The following is a 14109-nucleotide window of genomic DNA, read 5'->3' as shown; positions in this document are numbered from 1 at the left end:
AGATATACTGCTTTCTGCTCCACTGTCCATCCATTCATCTCTGCCAGGAGCTCAAATTGTGCTCCATATGCTTCCCATGGTGCCTTCCCATCGAATTCCTGTGTCTTCCTTCATACTAGATCACCCCTATTACTGACACTCATGTCTGGAATGTGACTTCTGGGAGGACTGAAGATGTCTGCATTAGGGTTTAGCTGCGGGGTCTGGAAGGGGCTTCCTGTTGTCTGGAGCTGATTAGGTCCATGATTAATATATCCTCTCTGTGTAAGAGACAGTAAATCGTCCTTTAATGTATTTAATTCACTTTGAAATTTACTAATGTTTTCCATTTGTGTGTGCTGGCTTTCTCTCAACTGTTGGAGATTTTCTTTCTCCTCCAACCACTGCTGTAGTCCCTCTTCTTGTTCATTTTATTTCTCCTCCAACCACTGCTGTAGCCACTCTCTTTGTTTCTTTTCTTTCTCCTCCTACCACTGCTGTAATCTCTCTTTTTGTTTATTCTCTCCTTCTTTTTGTTTCTTTGCTGTTCTTGTATTGCTGCCATCAAATCTGCTAAGCTGTAGTTTGATTTACCACTTCTCATTTCCATCTTATTTTTTTTTTTTCGTCCCACTCTCTGACACCAATTAGTTACGTATCTGCTCGTTTGTTAATTTCCGGTGTAAATTATTTCCGAGGAACTCAGCAATACAATTATAACTAGTTTATTCTTTCTTGATACAACTTTGTAATACACAGAATTTCCACTGTCAGTTTAAACTGAACAACCTTTATAACACACGCTATAAATCACAGTGGTTCACACACATGACTTACGGTGACTACTGTTTGCTAGACTCAATTATCTCTATCTTCAGTCTATTTGTCGCTGGCTTTTATACTAAAAAAGAAGGCATCTAGCAAACACTGGGACATTCATGAGATTCCCCAATAAGTCATGATCCTTCTAGAAACTCCAGCGCTCATGCTTCCAGCTTCACGTGATTTCCGCTGTCATAACTGTATATTAGCATATCATTCACAGTCACACTAATTTATCTGTCATGTGACTATTTTTTTAGGTATCTGTGCAGTACTGCATGATACTTTAATTAATACTGAGTAAGGTGAAAGTAGGTAACTAGACTAGAAGTAGTTTTTTAACTTGGTGTGAAGTTAAACTTAGTGATTGTGCTGTGAGTAAAACCAATGTGCCAATAAGAAGTGTGGCACATGTAAATACTCAAAATATGTAGGTTACATAATGTGGAATATACATCTTGCATTATCCTAGAGAGCACAGATAACCATGGTGTAGCTTTACACAAACTTTCAAGCAAACAAAACCATTATCCAAGAGAAGGTTGTATACATCTAAGGTGTATTGCATTTATAAAAAGAAAGGAATTTCTCCAAGACTGAAAACAGCAATTTTACACCACAAGACTTAAACACTTTAAACACTTAAATTACATTCTCTGTAAAGTTTGTACCTTTGTAAACAGTTACAATATTACTTTAGTGATTGTAAAAAAAAAGACAATCCTGAGACTCCTCCATAATTAAAAGTTAGATAATCAACATGGTAAACCAAGTACAACATATGAAAGTTATGCTGGAAAGAGTGGTTATGATTAATGATGTTTGAACAAGAAAATTTAATTTAATGAAGTGGAGAGCCAAAGTATCATTACATTATGTCTGAGATTTCCACTCTCTTACAACACTTAAGTGTGTGATAAATAAATTCTTACACTCTTCACATGGAATATAAAAGGGTCAAAGCTTGCTTTCCATCAAATATCAGCTTTTTTTACTGTTTTAGTCTTTCCATGACTTTAACTTTCAAGTCTGAAGACAAAGTATTGGTTGGTTGAAGTAAATAAAATGTCAAGTATATATAAACTGTTTGTTAATTATGGCCCTCAAATTGTTCAATGCACCAGCAAAGACTTCAGGATTGAGTATTATTTAGGTTGCTCGTGTATGTTTTTTTTTATTCTTTATAGATGTTTTCATGAACTATTAAAGTAGATTGAATTATTCATGTCATCAATGTTTATTTTATTTTATTGAGAATAGAAGATGCAATTGTACCTCTAGTATTTGATGTTTTTAAGATGGATTCCAGTGTGGCAATATGGAATAATTTACCAATAATAAGAGCAAAAAGGGAAATTTACAAAAGGCACAAATGATAAGTCTAAGTTACTGATGATTCTTCAACCTGTTATGAAACCACAGACAGGTTCTACAAGATCCCAACTCATGATAAGGATATAAATGAAAAAAAAATGTAGAGAATAAAAGGAATACCAGTGAGTCAAATCATGATACAAAATTGGTGTTTTCATTTTGAGTTTACTTACTGATTATGTATTATTTTATTTAAAGTTACAGCTTTTACAGTAAGGGAGATATTTTGTAGAATGTGTGATGTTTTGATCACTTGTGTGATCATTCTCAAGTACACAAGTTTTATCATCAAAGCAAACAAAGACCATGAACCTGTTATAAATTTTGGAGAAGTTACTAATTTTAAAATTTAATCGTTGTGGAAGTTGCTTGAGAAATTTACTATTCAGAAGTGGGTTAAGTGAATGTTGTTGATTCATTTATAATTTTTTTCAGTATTCTAACAGTGGGTTAGAAAATTGTTCTGTATTTTAAAGTAGAAACAATCTAGAATTGTATTTCCAGTCGATTATAAAGATAATATAGATATATAATCAGTAGCTCACTATTTATAATAAACCAGTATGTTTGTTTGATTTGTTTATAAATGCATTTTAATTTAATGTTTAAACAGGTTAGAGTACCATATTATTTAAGACCTTAAATAGTTCAAATATATTTGTACAATTATGTAGTTTCCACTTACGTGTCAATAATTTTTTTAGCTATAACTTCACTTTACTGGTAAAAAAGGACACAAGATCAGCCTTCACTAGTGTCCATGTGAAAGTAATTGATACGGATGATGATACGGCTTTGAGTATAATAAATAAGCCATATTTGAACAACCTAGTGAATCCAAACAGGGATTTGAATGTGTATTATCTAGTAAATGGATCTATAATTGCTGAATATAACTGTCCAAGCATTATACAAGGTAAGTGGTGAAACTTAATCAATTTTCCCAATAATTTCATTTATATAATAGCTGTATTGATTTTAATGTAGGGATATCATAAATCTAAATCCAACACCTCTATAGTGTTTATGTACAAAACACACATAGGAAGGGTAAAAATGTTATTAAAATAATAAATTTATATTCTTTAATCATTAATTATAGAAATGTATCATACACTTTATTTCAAAACTTATACTGCCATCTATCCTTGAATAGGGAATGTTGCACTTCCCTGTGACTGTCTCCATAAATACATTATAACAAAAGTGTCTGATTATTGAATCTTCTAATCAGACACAGTTTCAGTTTTAACCCTCTGTCTATAGTCTGTAGTGAATGAATACTTGCATCTGTAAACACACTAATCTCAAAGTACTAAACACATTTTGTATACCATGACATGTCAGTTGGTGACCCTCTGATATTGGTACCAAACATCTTGCTTGCTGTTTTACCACTGTTTGCTCTCACAGTGACTCAAGGAGTAGCACATCTGATCACAAGTTTTATTTCTGCTATTTTCCTTTTTGTGTTTGAAATTTTACCATTTCTAATCTTTAAGAGATTTGACCTGTTGTAGTCTTTGTAGATATAATCTTAAAACTTGTTTCTCAGTTGTAAATATTGTTACGACAGTGGAAGTCACGTGACGCTGGTAACACGTAATGAGTATCTAGAAGGTTCAAGACGCTCTCTATTTTGTAAATATAAGACTGGCAAATAAAGTGGGGGAGGATAATTGCAGACAGAGAGATATAGAGACAGATAATCGAGTCAAGCCGTATGTAAAGTGCATGAATCGTTGTGAATTATAGCGTGTGTTTAAGTTAAAGTGACTGTGAAAATTAAGTGTATTGCAAAGTTGTATTGAGAAATAATAAACTAGTTTTATTTAAGAAAGGACTTGTATTGCTGAAGTTTTTTGGAAGGAATTTTTACGGGAACTTAACAAACGACCAGAGACGTAACAATATGTTTAAGCAAGGATGGTTTGTTCAACATTTCACTATTATTATTATTATTATGAAGAAAACATGTTTCATTAACCTATGTACTATGTGTTACGTATTAGAATTTCAAATGGTCTGAAACTGAGCTAAATGATACTTTGAATTTAGTAGTTAAATTAAAGCTGATATATTTAGTAGCTGAGTAAAAGCCGATATGTAGTCAGTTTATGATATTTGCCAACAAGATTGATACACACAGTTTTATTTTCTAAAACAAATATGTTTTAATATATACACAACAATACAATTTACAATAAAGATTATTACAAATAGTTATTACCAACAAATTATTACAAGTTTTAACTTGATAAGAAGGTTTTGAAAAATCCTATAAAAAGTTAAAATAAAAACAATTGTGGATCAAACTATAGTGTTTTAGAACAATTTCTTAGATACCTTTGTATGCCTGTTCATTATTAGGTTCATGATAAGACAAAGTATTAATTACAACTTTTGAATTTTTTGGAAACAGATTAATTCCTTTGCAAATAAAACAAAGCCAATGTGTTTTACATAGCTTACTAATTTTATACTGCCAAAAAAACAATGTTACAATATTTATGAAAGGTATTTTTTACATAAATGAAATCAAACATAGAAACTAAGTTTTTCAAGGCTGTTAAAGAACCTTTTACTTTTACGGTTACATTCTGATAACAAATACTTGTAACTAATTTTATCTTTTAATTGCTGTGTTTGTGTTTCTTTATATGTTTTTATTATGAATTTTATGACCTAAATTTTAAATTGGAAAAGGAAACATAAAATAAATTAAAAAGGCTTACAATTTTGAAGAATTCACATTAGTAACAATATTTATGAGGATGAAATTAAAATTTTTCTGCTTGTATAAACATTAATTCTTGTACCAAATAGTTAAAGCTTGAATATAGGATTTGCATTTTTTTTATTTTTGGAAACTAATGCAGGTAAAATAATTTTATGTTCTAAATACTATTGGAAACATGTAAACAAACTTACTGTGAAGTACAAGTAAAAGAAAGAAGAATTTATAACTTTACATGCTTTCTTATTCTTTAGTTTTGTATTGTGGGTATATAAATGCCAAGCAAAAGAATAGTGTTACAACAGTGGAAGTCACACAATGCTGGGAATATGCATGCTGGAGTTTCTCGAACGATCATGTATTTTCCTGGCAACTCTAGTTTGTTCCAGGCACCCTCTTTTTTAGTATATAAGCCTGGCAAAAAAAGATAGAATTGTGGAGATAGATAGATATAGAGATAGATAATTGAGTCTAGCAAACAGTAGTCACCATAAGTAAAGTGTGTGAATCATTGTGAATTATAGCTTGTGTTTATAAAAGTAGTTAAGTTAAAAGTGACTGTGGAAATTCTGTGTATTACAAAGTTGTATCAAGAAAGAATAAACTAGTTTTATTTAAGAAAGGACTTGTATCACTGAAGTTCCTCGGAAATATTTTATACCGGAAATTAACAAATGAACAGAGACGTAACAATAGCTTACTAATGGTAACTAAATATTTCATTGTGGTGCCTATTATTTTCTCCCATTTTGTTTTGTGTGCATAGGGATGTGTAAAATAGAACTCAAATCTAGAACAATTCTGGACTCTTGGAAGTCTAGAACTATTTTTACATTCTTTGAGTCTGAAATCAAACTTTGTTTCTAAGATTTTAATGCTGGATTCAGCTCTTCATGTTTATTCAGGAATGAAGCACTGTGATTACACAATATGTTACTAATTTTGGTCCATTTTGTTTTTCTTCTTTCTTTCAATTCAGTCAATCTTTGCGTATGTTTAGACTCGTTCAGGACAAAGGCAGTTAAGTCAGGCAATACTATCAAGTGGTTGTTGATCTCATGTGATGATTAGCATGCACTGTTGCCATGAAAATAAATAAATATAGCCCTCAGTAGTGAAGTTAGGTTAGTTAGGTTTATTGTTGTACATTATTGTAGTGATGAGTAGATTAGACCTATTCTGAAACAACCTGCTTGGCCTATCAATGTTGCAGTGATTATTTTTATTTTACTTTCATTCATTGCAAGAATCCACCTAAGTTATAGTTATTTAGTTTACTATTTTAATAATTACACATATTGAAGTTTTAACTTTAATAATGAACTCATTATTTTTTACTGTATATCTTGTACCATAACCACACAACTGACTCAAAATGTATTCCATAACTGAATTATAAACATTGTTTACAAATCTTTTCACTTTATTTTATACAGTTTTTTCATTTAATAACATTCAAATTCTGTAAATTGGATTGGATCAAATCCATACTTATTCATCCCATTTTCTTTTTGTTTTTAGGTTTTTACTGTATTGATTTTAGATATATGACTCATTATCTCCATGACTTCTTTGGAGATTTATATTATGTATTCATCCCTGCTGACAGAATGTCAGCCAGAAGATCATATTTTATACTTTTCAAATCTCTTGATAAGCTATTTTCAAATGGAGCTCATGTTCTGACTTTCACTACGGCAGCTGATCCATTCATTGGTACTTTAAAGGTTAGTATGAATTTATTCTTTTCATCAGATTTCAGTCATTTTACAGTTTTGCATTAGTAATTCAAGATGAAATATGAAACATCGTTCATGATGAGTAAATGAGAAAAATCACTCCAAATTTTGATGATGCTTCATTTAATATATAAAACTTTAATAAGACAGTATCGTATCTTAAAAGCAAGCTATCTCATCGCAATTTATTAGAATTGTGGTTGTGAGGATTATTATTTCATTTAGATTGACATATCTTTTTCTGTATAAGCATTTATACCTTAACTTTACATTGACATTTGTAAGTGTACATTAGCTAACACAATTATTGAGTTTAAAATTTTTACTAATGTCACTAGATTTGTATTGTCGGCATAACATATGGAAAAAAAGAGAGAATTTTGTCCTTTAAAACAGTCCCTGCACACCCCACCTTAAGAAAAAGTAAACATTTAATCCCATCATTTATTTTTCAAGAAATCATTAATTCCCCTTTTAACACTTTCACTATTGAGGATGTGCATGTGCATTTAGCGTTCAATTGGATGTGTTAATAAGGAACATGTGGATTGTTAATGAAAAAATTAAATATTAGATGTTCTAGATTTGTTATCATGCTATTGTGTAGATCAAAAACACAATGATATTGCACTAAAACTCTTATCAGCACTTGCCATAGATAATGCCAAGCATTGCAGCTGTTAATGTGTTAAACTCTTGTAAGGTTATGGTCTTCTCTAATGCCAATGACATCTCAGTGAATAAGCCAATCATCCTGTTACAACTCTTGTAAGGTTATGGCCTTCCCTAATGCCAATGACATCTCAGTGAATAAGCCAATCATCGTTACAACTCTTGTAAGGTTATGGCCTTTCCTAATGCCAATTACATCTCAGTGAATAAGCCAATCATCCTGTTACAACTCTTGTAAGGTTATGGCCTTCCCTAATGCCAATGACATCTCAGTGAATAAGCCAATCATCGTTACAACTCTTGTAAGGTTATGGCCTTCCCTAATGCCAATGACATCTCAGTGAATAAGCCAATCATCGTTACAACTCTTGTAAGGTTATGGCCTTTCCTAATGCCAGTGACATCTCAGTCAATAAGCCAATCATCCTGTTACATAAACAAAACTATCTTCATTGGACACTAGCCTGTGTTTTCCAAAACTTAAACTTGTGTCCTTTCATCCTTGAGAAAATGGCACAGAGAAATCAGAAGCTTTCCTCTATTGATTCATAAATCAAAACATTTTTGCTTTCCACTAATAATTAAGATCCAGGTTTAACATCAGTGCTTTAATCTATATTCACCTGCCCACTGTATATTGATCTACTAGAATGAAAGGAGAGGATTGAATATCTGCTCTTATGGATTTTAGTCAGTCAATCTTTCTACTCACCACCAAAGGATTAAGGCTATGATAAGGCAATAACTGGGATTTCCTGCCATTTTTGAAGTTTCTTTGAAGAACTTGTAGATCCATTTTTTTAGAATATTGAACATGCTGAAGAATATTGTAAAATTTGTTTCAACAAAAAAAATGAAAAATTTCAACTATTTTTTACACCGAAAAGAAACCAATTACAAGTACAACTATAAATAGATAATGTTAACGTGCAGTGAATCTGTGTTTAATATTGTGTGTGTGTATATTTTTGAATTTGTCAGAATCTCAAGTAGACCTATTAACATCACTTAAAAAACTGATTTTGTTAAAGCTATTTTCAAAGAATAAAATGTTTTATGTTTGATAAATAATTAAAAAATTTTTTATAATGTAAAGATACTTCCAATGTGTACTAACTGCTACAGTTGAAATTAATAGAAACAAAATTCTGTATTATACTGTCTTCAAATAAAAGATGACATAAAAAATAACTTGTTGTTAAACAAATGTTTAAACAACTCTATTTATTCAAAAATATCTATTTTACTTGTGTTCACAATAGTATATTTTTATTTCAGTTATGAATTACTAACAATAGATGGAATCACAGGCAACTAACAACAATACCCATAGGCCTTAACTTAAGACTGGTCTTGAAAAACCACTTGTATGGTATTTTAAGATAATATTGAGTTGTATATGCATTACAACTTATATTAAAATATTATGAACATTCTCTGAAAAATAATGTGTTTATATTTCTTTTGAAAAGTAGTTTTTAAAAGGCTGCCTCAATAATTGATTTCTCTTCAAAAAATTCAAACTAAAACAATATACTAGTGTAGTGTTAGAAGGTATTCATTAGGTAAAATGCATTATTGCGTGGCCATGGAAAAATGTTTCATCACATCTTGAAAACTGTGTTTAGCTATATAATATTCATAAGTATGAAATGTTCACTTCTGATATGAAATCTTAACTCCTCTCACAAAAAAGCTTTCTCAGCTTATACTGCCTTCTGTCGGTGCAAATTTTGCTTGCCACTAGCCTTGATACTCCAACTTATCTTTACTTACTAACATGCAAATAAGTATGTAGCAACTCTCCACCAATAGATGTGCCTAACTAGCGCCCTCTCAAATCTAGCAGCTGTTAACCACTTCTCCATTGGCTGTGTTATTGTATAGATGTGTTTTTGTTTGTGGTTTGATTCCCTTATTTACAAGTTCTTGTTTTCTTAATTTTATAACTTTAATTACATTGTTCTCTTCCATTTTCATTCTCTTTTGTGAAGAGTTATGAATTATTTTATTTATCTTCTCTCCTCTTTCAATTTTGCAAGATATGCACTCGCAGTTTCAGATATTCATGACTACAACTGCTGCTGTTGAATTACCGACCACATCCAACTGGTTGGAATCACAATTCTCAGATTGTGAAGTGATAGCTCTGGTCCATCAGGAGTTTACTAATTTCATGCAACAATTGGAAGAAACTGATGATTATCGTATCATGGTTTTCAGTGATTGGGAACTTTTTGATTTGGACAGCCTTTTTCCCCCTTCCTGAATATTATTCCTCTCAGTCACGTGTTGTTTTGGGAACTTACCCAGATCTCTTTCCCCTATTGTTGATTTGATTATTTAGGTATGTTATGTTTTGTTCTAATCTACTGTTTCCTACGTTCTACCTCTGCCCTTCTTGGGAACAAGCATTTGGGTCATTATTTTAGTGTTTCCTCTTTCCCTAGATATTGGGATTCATGTGAGTTGTTTTGGGGAGCATTTGCATTCAGGGGTTAGTTTTTCTCCACCTCACACATATAGTAAAGATCATGTCTTTATCATCATTCAAACTCCCCTTATTTGGGGCTTGGACCCTCATTATTGAATTACCTTTCCCATATTTGTCTTACTCTGACCACCCTTCTTGGGCTGGTGTGGGCCAGACTCCTTCAATATGCTAATATTTGTAGGTAATTGGTGGTAGATCCATGGTTTCTGAAGGTTGTTTCAGTAAGTCTGATCCTCTACTTCCATTCATCTCCTCTGTTGTCTCACAATCCCATTTCTTTCCCTCCTCCTCAGGATCCCATTTTTTGTCCACTTGATTCATTCCAGGGCCCTTCGTTTCCACTGTTCTATGTAAGTATGGAAGCTTCTTTTGTTCTCTCAAGACAACTCAGTCCTACATCCTTAGTTTCTTCTCCAGAACGCTATCATGGTGGGTTGACTTGTCAAAGTGAAGCTGTTATTCCCCCCACCCACACAATTTTTTGGTTCGTCTTGGGATGTTTTTAATTCCCTCCTCCATTGGGCCCTGCTTGCTTCATTTCAGTTTCAAGCTATGGATTGTCTAGTATGCAGCATTTCATCCTCTTCTTCTCCTATTGCACAAGAGGTTCTCTCTCTCTTTTGAGGACATGGACTTCTCTCAAAGTCCTCATTCCTCTGAGCTATGCCCTCATGCATCATCATCAGTGGGTTTTAATAGACTAATGGAGCTTTGTTTGTGATCCCTTAGATGCCCCTCTTACCCTTCCTCCTCCCTTACAGACTGACTTCGACTGGTGGTTAGATGAGAACGATACTACCGTTGGTGTTACTCTTCCTCCTTCTCATCCAGAATGTCACCTTTTATGGATGTTCCTTTTTCTGGTTGGGGGAGGGGGTGTATCTCAGGAGGTTTTGAGGCAATGGTACCTTTCCCAGTCCTCTCTCCATATCAATCTCTTGGAACTTCTTGCTGTATGTTGGGCTTTCTGTCATTTCCTATGGGCTCCTAGCGGCCAATTCATAATAGTTCCCTCTGCATTTCTTGGTTAACAGATCTCTGTTCTCAGACATTAGATCCTATGTGTTGGGCCCACTGCTTTCCCATAACTTTGTTGCCATGTCATAATCCGGGTGTTCTAAATATGGTTGCAAGTTGGTTATTCCATCCCAACACATTTTTCCCATCTGGAGTGGTCTTTTGATCTACATGTTTTTTGGGTTTTGTGTGCTCTGGGGGGAGTCCAAGATTTGGATGCTTTTGCCACTCTTCTCAATACACCACTTCCCAACTCTTGTTCTTCATTCTCTGGCAGGAGCATTTCAAGCTGTCAGTGGGAATGGTCAGGTTGGTGTCTGGATGCATATTCTCTTATTTGTCTCCTCTCACATGTCCTTGCCATACTTTAGACCACTTCAGGTAGTGTTCTGCTGGGGGTTACGTATTGGTCGGTCCACACATGGTTTCTTTTGCTGCATCAGTTTTTGATATCACTTCCTTTATCTCTGACACTCCTCCATAAGCCACACTCCAGCAGTATCATCCATCTGTACCTGCATTCCATCTTCATGAGTGGCTTTGTCCAATCCCTTGCCCAAAGGGGCAAATTTTTACATGTAACTTCTCTTTTGTTTTCCGTCCTGTTCATTCTGCCTTTGATCTGTCCTAAGGAGTTATCATCTTTCCCATCTTATAGTTCTTTATATACCATCCTTTTTGCCTTGGCTTTTTAACCAAGGCCTTTTGTTTTTCTCTGTTGTGGGCTATATGGTGGTGTTATCTACCACTTTACAGTTTCATGACTTTGCTTGTGTTTTCCAGTTGCCAGGGTCTTATCCATGTTGTTTTGTTTCTTCCATTTTTCCCATCTTCCCTGCCCTCTTTCCCTTTCTGATTGAACCTATTGTCTTTGTATTCTTTAAATCACTTTTCCTTGAAGTCCCTGTTCCTGCTTTTGTTGGCATGCAAACATTGTTGTTCTGATGTGTTCATGATTGATGTTTGCCATGCTTTTTGTTTCTCAGTACCTATGTTCTTCTCTTTCCTGCTCATTCCTTTATGCCCAGGGAGAGGGTACTTCTCCCTTCTCTCACCTTTATGACTGTTCACAAGCATCAAGAGGCAAGACACAAGTGAGCAGGATTGTCAGAATTTTTCTGAATGTCCAATTTTTTTTTTATATTTAAGAATATTTCAAGTGCATATTAAGGATATGTATATATACCAATAAATTAAACAAAAATTAACTTGTTTTATATACAATTTTTTGTTATATCAAGGCATTGTGCAGTTGCAAAATGTTCCAATGTACCATGTGCTAAAGCTATTGATTGCAGATTCTATATACATTATAGATAATGATTACTTATATTCAGGTAATACATACTTTGTAAACACTGGTTGAACTTACACAATCTGCTTCTAAAGTGATTAGCAAGAAGGCTAATTTAGAAATACTACCTACTACTACTACTACGAACTACTGGTACGTATTTCGGTTTGAAGGCTTCCTAGTAAAGCTTTTGAAGACAACTGGGAGTGCTCAGAAACAGCTGTTCTCTTTGGTCTCACTTGAGGTTAAGGTGGAGGCAGAAACGTGGCTGTAAAGTTATAGATAAGTGGTTGTACTGGGGACTCACACCTCAAAGAAAAGTCCAATCTCAGACTAGCTAAACAAAATGGGCTGTGTTTATATTACTGGAAACTAAGCATGTATTAGTTACTGTGTAAATATGGTAAACTAGGAAATAAGATGTTCATATGCTCTTGCACACTTTTACACCTATACTGCTAAATCCTAACAAGTTTATTTGATTGTATCAGATTTTGTACAAAGCCATATTGTAAATATTTTCTCTCACTTTTATATAATACTTTAGACAGTGCTCTTTGCCATCACTGTACTACAAAGAAGCCAATAAACCCTACACCACTGTGTTTTCGAGGCTGTGAAAATTCTGGGAATTGTGCAGCATGAGCTATTTGCTATTGACTGTGTCAAAATACAGTACCACATAAACAATTTAATGCCAAGGGTGGCAATTCAATGCTTTATTTTCGAAATATTTCTACTTCAGCCACTAACAGTAAAATAAACAAAATAGGTGTGAAAATATTAGGAGTAGAAATTCTCTGTAGATTTACTTTAGAACTTCGTGGTCCATACTGAAAAGTTTTGACAGTACTATTCATTTTGTTTTGAGTTTCTAAGTCAGCTGCTAACAACATAATAACTACAGAAAATAAGTGTGAAAAGGTGAGAAGTATAAACTCTGACCATAAGTTGTTTGGAACTTTGTGATCAATACTAACAGAACTACACATTTTATTTTGCAATTTGCAACCTTTTCTTTTATTATACTTTGATTACTTCCCTGCAACCTGGATGAAAGGGTTAATGATTCTTTGTCTTCTTTCTTCTAGAGGTGGGCAAAACCTTATGAAGTTAGAGATTTTAAGCTTAAATTTGCTCAAAATAGTGAGGGAATGACATTCCAGCTAAAAGAAGAAAAAAAAAGGTAAGGGAAAGCTGTCTCCACACCACTACACAACTACAGGGGCCTTTATCACATATTCAGATCCCACTTTGTGGAGAGCATTACCTGATCAGGTAATACTTAGGCTCAAATCCACACTGTAAAACTTGTGATTATATACTATTCTGGATGATTGTGACATTGAGGCTCTTCCTACTGCAGACTGATGTACAATTTCAGATACTGCCAGGTGTTGATTGATCGATTCTGTAATGTGTTTTCTATGCATCGAAGTACAATATCATAACACGTCACAAGGTCATGTTACACACACACTGTTGAGATGGGGTGTTCCACAGGACTGCTCGTAGATATCCCTCACAGTCTGTTGCCTCATAAATGTTTGTCTCTGACTGTGTATTCATGGACTAACATGAGTAAAGCAGACAAGGATTACTGCCTGCCTATGATGATCTATGGCATTGAGGCTCTTTCTACTGCAGACCTAATGTATCTCAGTCACCCATTGCACTGTCTCTGGTGCTATGTTCCTTCAGACTTCCCAACTCATTTTTTTCCTCCTCATTCTAGTAGAGCAGTGGTTCTCAAACAGTGCGCACTGGTGCGCCCCAGAGCTTTTTCAGGTGCGCTCCGTAGCATTCCTGAAAAATCTATCCAGATATGAAAAGCAAATGTATACTAAGTTACTATGTTATACCATTTCTTTACGAACACTCTGCTTGTTTCGTTGATAGTTATAAGTTATTTTTCTTGCAACTAGCTTCTGGTCCGCAAGTTTTGCACGCGTTTAAAACACGTAACAAACGTGGCTGGAAT

General features: G+C 33.8%; 1 protein-coding gene across 1 annotated transcript in view; it reads left to right on the top strand.

Annotated features, from left to right (window-relative positions):
- The window catches only part of LOC111088557, an 80024-nt gene that overhangs the window by 5601 nt on the left and 60314 nt on the right, over window positions 1-14109 (top strand). Inside the window, exons 2-3 of the mRNA XM_022399038.1 lie at window positions 2880-3091; window positions 6434-6639. Coding sequence (XP_022254746.1) covers window positions 2880-3091; window positions 6434-6639 — 418 coding nt within the window. The remainder of the gene's footprint in view (window positions 1-2879; window positions 3092-6433; window positions 6640-14109) is intronic.

Source organism: Limulus polyphemus, unplaced genomic scaffold, assembly GCF_000517525.1.
Source record: "Limulus polyphemus unplaced genomic scaffold, Limulus_polyphemus-2.1.2 Scaffold4006, whole genome shotgun sequence".
NCBI classification, from domain to species: Eukaryota; Metazoa; Arthropoda; class Merostomata; order Xiphosura; family Limulidae; genus Limulus; species Limulus polyphemus.
The sequence above is the reverse complement of the archived record's forward strand: the minus strand, read 5'-3'. Positions and strand labels throughout refer to the sequence as shown.